This window comes from Danio aesculapii, chromosome 17, assembly GCF_903798145.1.
Source record: "Danio aesculapii chromosome 17, fDanAes4.1, whole genome shotgun sequence".
Taxonomy (NCBI): Eukaryota; Metazoa; Chordata; class Actinopteri; order Cypriniformes; family Danionidae; genus Danio; species Danio aesculapii.
Window position 1 is genome coordinate 52,426,034 of NC_079451.1, and position 4,983 is coordinate 52,431,016.

General features: G+C 40.4%; 1 protein-coding gene across 1 annotated transcript in view; it reads left to right on the forward strand.

Annotated features, from left to right (window-relative positions):
- bmf1 (BCL2 modifying factor 1) overlaps window positions 1–3,509 on the forward strand; it is a 46,521-nt gene extending 43,012 nt beyond the window's left edge. The window contains exon 4 of the mRNA XM_056476363.1: window positions 2,852–3,509. Coding sequence (XP_056332338.1) covers window positions 2,852–2,941 — 90 coding nt within the window. The 3' untranslated portion in view covers window positions 2,942–3,509. The remainder of the gene's footprint in view (window positions 1–2,851) is intronic.
- Window positions 3,510–4,983: the final 1,474 nt, after the last annotated feature.

Here is a 4,983-nt window from a genome sequence, read left to right on the forward strand (position 1 = left end):
TTGTCTGAAAGAAAAAAATCAGAACAGAGTGTGCTTGCGCGTGCATGTGTATGTGTGTGTAATAAATTTTAAATGCTATGAGAAAAGCATTTATATTCTGTACATTGAAAGTATACACTCTAAATAACCCAGCACTGGGTTACATTTTATAGAAACCCAACCATTAAATAGTATAGTATAAGTGAAGTTTATTTATAAGCTAATTTGGAGAGGATCACCTGTTTATGATTGCTTGCCGCTGGACGCGCATTATCCAATCTATGATTGACCAATCAGACGATTCCTAAGCCCCTATTAATACCCTCAGTTCTATATAACAGCCATCTTCATTTTAAAGACTCCCCTCTTCCACCCCTACTCCTCCTCCTTTCCTAGATGGGTGGCACGGTGGCCCAGTGGTTAGCACTGTTGCCTCACAGCAAGAACATCACTGGTTCTAGTCCTTACCAAACCAGCTGACGTTTCTGTGTGGAGTTTACACGTTCTCCCCATGCTCACGTGTGTTTCCCCCGTGTTCCCCGGTTTCCTCCCACCATCCAAAAACATGCAACTTAAGTTAATTGACTAATCCAAATCAGCACCATAGACATGCTCCTAGTAAGTAGTTATCTCCTAAGAGCAATCACCTGTTCAATAGCTACTACAGCAGGGGAGATCTCCAGATCTACCTGAGCTCAAACTCCCCTCTCGCCTTGCAAACAGGAGGGAGCCCCGGGCTCGAGGATCTGATGAGCTCAGGGCTCTCTCCCAGGACAGCATGCCAAACAAGCTTTACAATCAGTCATCAGCTAGTGTGAACTCTTGAATTGAGTATTAACCCAACAATGGGTTTGTGCATATTTGACCCAATTATGGTTATGACAACACAGCATGTTTTAGAGTCTACTTTACCTGCTAAAACATACAAAAAAGGACATTCAAGGACATGAAAAGGCTTGTTTAACCTTGAAAATAAACATTTTGAGCACGTGCGTTTGAATCTTTTATAATATTTATTTATTATTTAAATCTAGTTTAATTAAATGTGAATTTTTAACTGTTTAAATAATCTAAAAGAAAAGAAATGTAAAAAGAAATAGCCAGAATGTAATGTCAGGAACTGATATGTGTTTAATGTATGAAGATAGATTATAAATACATCAACATATGAAGCTAAAATATATTTACAAAGTCAAATGTATTTTCTAAAGCACATGCATGTGAAATCATTCATGTAGAAGTTTATTCAAGAAAAATGCCGCAAGACAGAGAAACCATCAGATAAACCATCAGAGAAACCACCAATCTTTCTAACCATCTGGTTGCAGTTGTGTTTAATAAAAAAATGTATATACTTAAAAATAGTAAATGAGGATTAAACAGTTTTTCTCTCAGAAAACATATCTCTAAAGGTGCTGTTGGCTTGAAATTTTCCCCAGATGTTGGTAACAACTAAATAAATCCATTTATACAAAGAAAACCAATCTAATTAGCTTAGGAAACGAAGTTCTGTGTAATGAAATGAAATAACGCAGGGGAAAAGTATTGAACAGATGAAGAAAGGAAGGTGTAGTTCGACCATGAAAGCCCAGACTGCAGCTGAAATCTCTCAGTAGTTCTTCAGCTCTCCTCTGCCCTTTCTCAGTTTAAATGAAGATCAGCTGCTTCAGTCCAACATCTACATTAGCAGGAAGATGAAGATGAACCCAGGGTGGACATTTCAAAGAAGAAAATCAAGCTGTAGAATGGCCCAGCCAATCACCTGATCCGAATCCAATAGAGAATACACAATAAAGCTCAGATTTGATAGATTCCACAGAAGCATCAAGATTTGGACACTCTGTTGAAGCCTGTGAGAAAATTACACCTGAGCAACGCATGTGTCTTCATTCTCCATATGAGAGGCAGGTGTCTTATTGATCAAATGGCATGGAAATGCTTTTCATTCCATAAATGATTGTTAATTGATCACTTCTCATTTCTGCAAATATTTTGAACAGTAGAGATTTTGACTGAAAATACATATAAAGTACACAGAAATGAGAATGTCAATATTTTATTATGAAAATGAAGTCCATTTAAGGACCACTCTGATTATGCTGCACATTTATTAACGGAGTTTTATTTGTTAGCTGAAGTTCTGGAGCCGGACCAGGCCGTCTCATACAGTCACCTGCTTCCTAAACTTCCAAAGGCAGATCAGCCCTGTTCATCCCCTTCCCTCAAACCCACCTTTCTCCCTCTATTTCATTCCGTTTCCCCATTTACAATCCTTAGAACTGGGTGGCATGGTGGCTCAGTAGTTAGCACTGTAGCCTCACAGCAAGAAGGTCTCTGGTTCGAGTCCCGGCTGGCTCAGTTGGTGTTTCTGTGTGGAGTTTGCATGTTCTCCCCATGTTGGCGTGGGTTTCCTCTGGGTGCTCCGGATTCCCCCACAGTCCAAATACATGCGCTAAAGGGGAATTGATTAACTAAATTGTCCGTAGTGTATTAGTATGTGTGTGTGTATGAGTGTGTATTGATGTTTCCCACTTCTGGGTTGCAACTGGAAGGGCATCCGCTGCGTAAAACATGTGCTGGAATAGTTGGTGGTTCATTCCGCTGTGGCGACCTCTGATGAATAAGAAATAAGCCGAAGGTTGAACCTCCTAGGTTGAATTGGGGGTGTCCTAATCACTCTACCTAAGTATTACCGAGACAGTACCTCCACTCATCATCGTAGGACCCCCAAATCAACCCTTCTATTATTCTCCTACTCCCATTCCTCTTCATCCCATTGTCCCCTTACTGTCCCTCCTACTCCCCCTCTGTTCATCCCCACATCCATACAGTACAGATTGCTAAGTGTGGCGTGTGTTTTGTGTTTCTCCAGCATCACCAAAGGCCGCAGGATCCGCTGTGGAGGCGTGTGGCGATGGCCATCCTCACGCTGCTGTTCGGCGCCAGGGAACACCGCAGGTGAAAAACCCTCCACAGAATCTGACGTCTGACACGGGTCTGAGGGAAAAACACGAACACTCAGCAGAACAAACGTCTCCGCAGGACGGACGACAGCTTTTTATCACATCGTCTTTTCCCCCGATGAAGATGCCATGATGCTCTCCACAGTCGAACAGGAGTATTTTTGTACAGTATGCTGATTGGGTTTCTTTGCACTTCCATGTGTGTGTGTGTGTGTGTGTGTGTGTGAATGAGCTGATGAGTCTTGGAAAAGCCTTACTGTCCTTCACAAACCTCCAGGATTTGTCAATGTCAACTTCACAGCCTCCAAAGACGCCACTTTTAACGTTTCGCATCTCGCTTTGTCCAGTTTTGTTCATGTTTTTTAATATGTCGTTGTTGAATTCAGGATGATCTAATATTGTTTGTGTTTTTCAATCAACTGAAGATGGTTTGATGAAGTCGATGAGTTGATTTACCTGCTGTTTTAATTTTTTTATTTAATTTTATTGTCAGTCAATTTACAGTTTAGAATATTTTTTTCTAATATAATTTTTGTATTTCGCTCACCAGGGCTGCATTCATTTGATCAAAACAGATTTTTTTAAAAAGTCAAATATTATTGACTTCTAAAAAGCTGTTTTCTGTGTGAATATATAGTGAAATGTCATTTATTTCAGTGAATAAGAGCTGAATGTTCACTATGATTACACACTCCAGTGTCACATGATCCTTCGGAACTCATTCTAAACATGCTCTTTGATGTGAGTTCCATTCCTTTGATCTTTCAGTTCATCAAAGAATCCCGGGAATACACACTCTGAAACATGCTGACTCAACATCGGCTCTACTATGAACAAACCATACATGTTTGTTTTTCAATAAAATACCAATTACATGGCCGTCACGGTGGCTCAGTGGCCTCACAGCAGGAAGGTCGCTGGTTTGAGTCCCGGCTGGGTCAGTTGGTGTTTCTGTGTGGAGTTTGCATGTTCTCCCCGTGTTGGCGTGGGTTTCCTCCGGGTGCTCCGGTTTCCCCCACAGTCCAAACACATGCGCTATAAGGGAATTGATAAACTAAATTGGTTGTAGTGTTTGTGTGTGAATGAGTGTTTATGGGTGTTTCCCAGTACTGGGTTGCAGCTGGAAGGGCAGCCACTGTTAAACATATGCTGGAATAGTTGGCGGTTCATTCTGCTGTGGTGACCTCTGATGAATTAAGAGATTAAGCCGAAGGAAAATTAATGAATGAATACAATGCAAATTACACTTTTTTAACCCAATGTTTGGGGTTGTCCATATTTGACCCAACATTGGGTTACAGCATTTTTAAGAATGTAATACATCACAGTTTTTACATCATTCAGCATATTATAGGATTGCGTGGTGCTGAAGACTGATTATGATTATCATTGGAAAAAACACGCTAAAAATGAATATTTTTAACCCAATGTTGGGTCAAATATGAACAAAACCCAACACCGGGTTAGTTTTTATGATGTAACATGTGCTATCTACATTTTTTACAGATAAAATTAATTATTTGATTTTTGAGTCTGGGTTGTTTTAATTCGAAATTGGGTCATATATGGATGAACATGTTTTTTTTTTTGTTTTTTTTTTCATTCATTCATTCATTCATTCCTTCATTTTCTTTTCGGCTTAGTTCCTTTATTAATCAGGGGTCACCACAGTGGAATGAACTGCCAACTTATCCAGCACATGTTTTACACAGGGGATGCCCTTCCAGCTGCAACCCATCACTAGGAAACACCCATTCACTCGTCTACACACATACATTATGAATAATTTAGATTACCCAATTACCCTATAACACATGTGTTTGGACTGTGGGGGAATCTGGAGCACCCGGAGGAAACCCACGTCAACACGGGGAGAACATGCAAACTCCACACAGAAATAACGACCCAGACGGGACTCGAACCAGCGTGAGGTGTCAGCACTACCCACTGCGCCACCATGCTGCCTTTTTTTTCACAATTAAATATAAAGTACACTTTTTAACCCAATGTTTGGGGTTGTCCATATTTGACCCAACTCTGG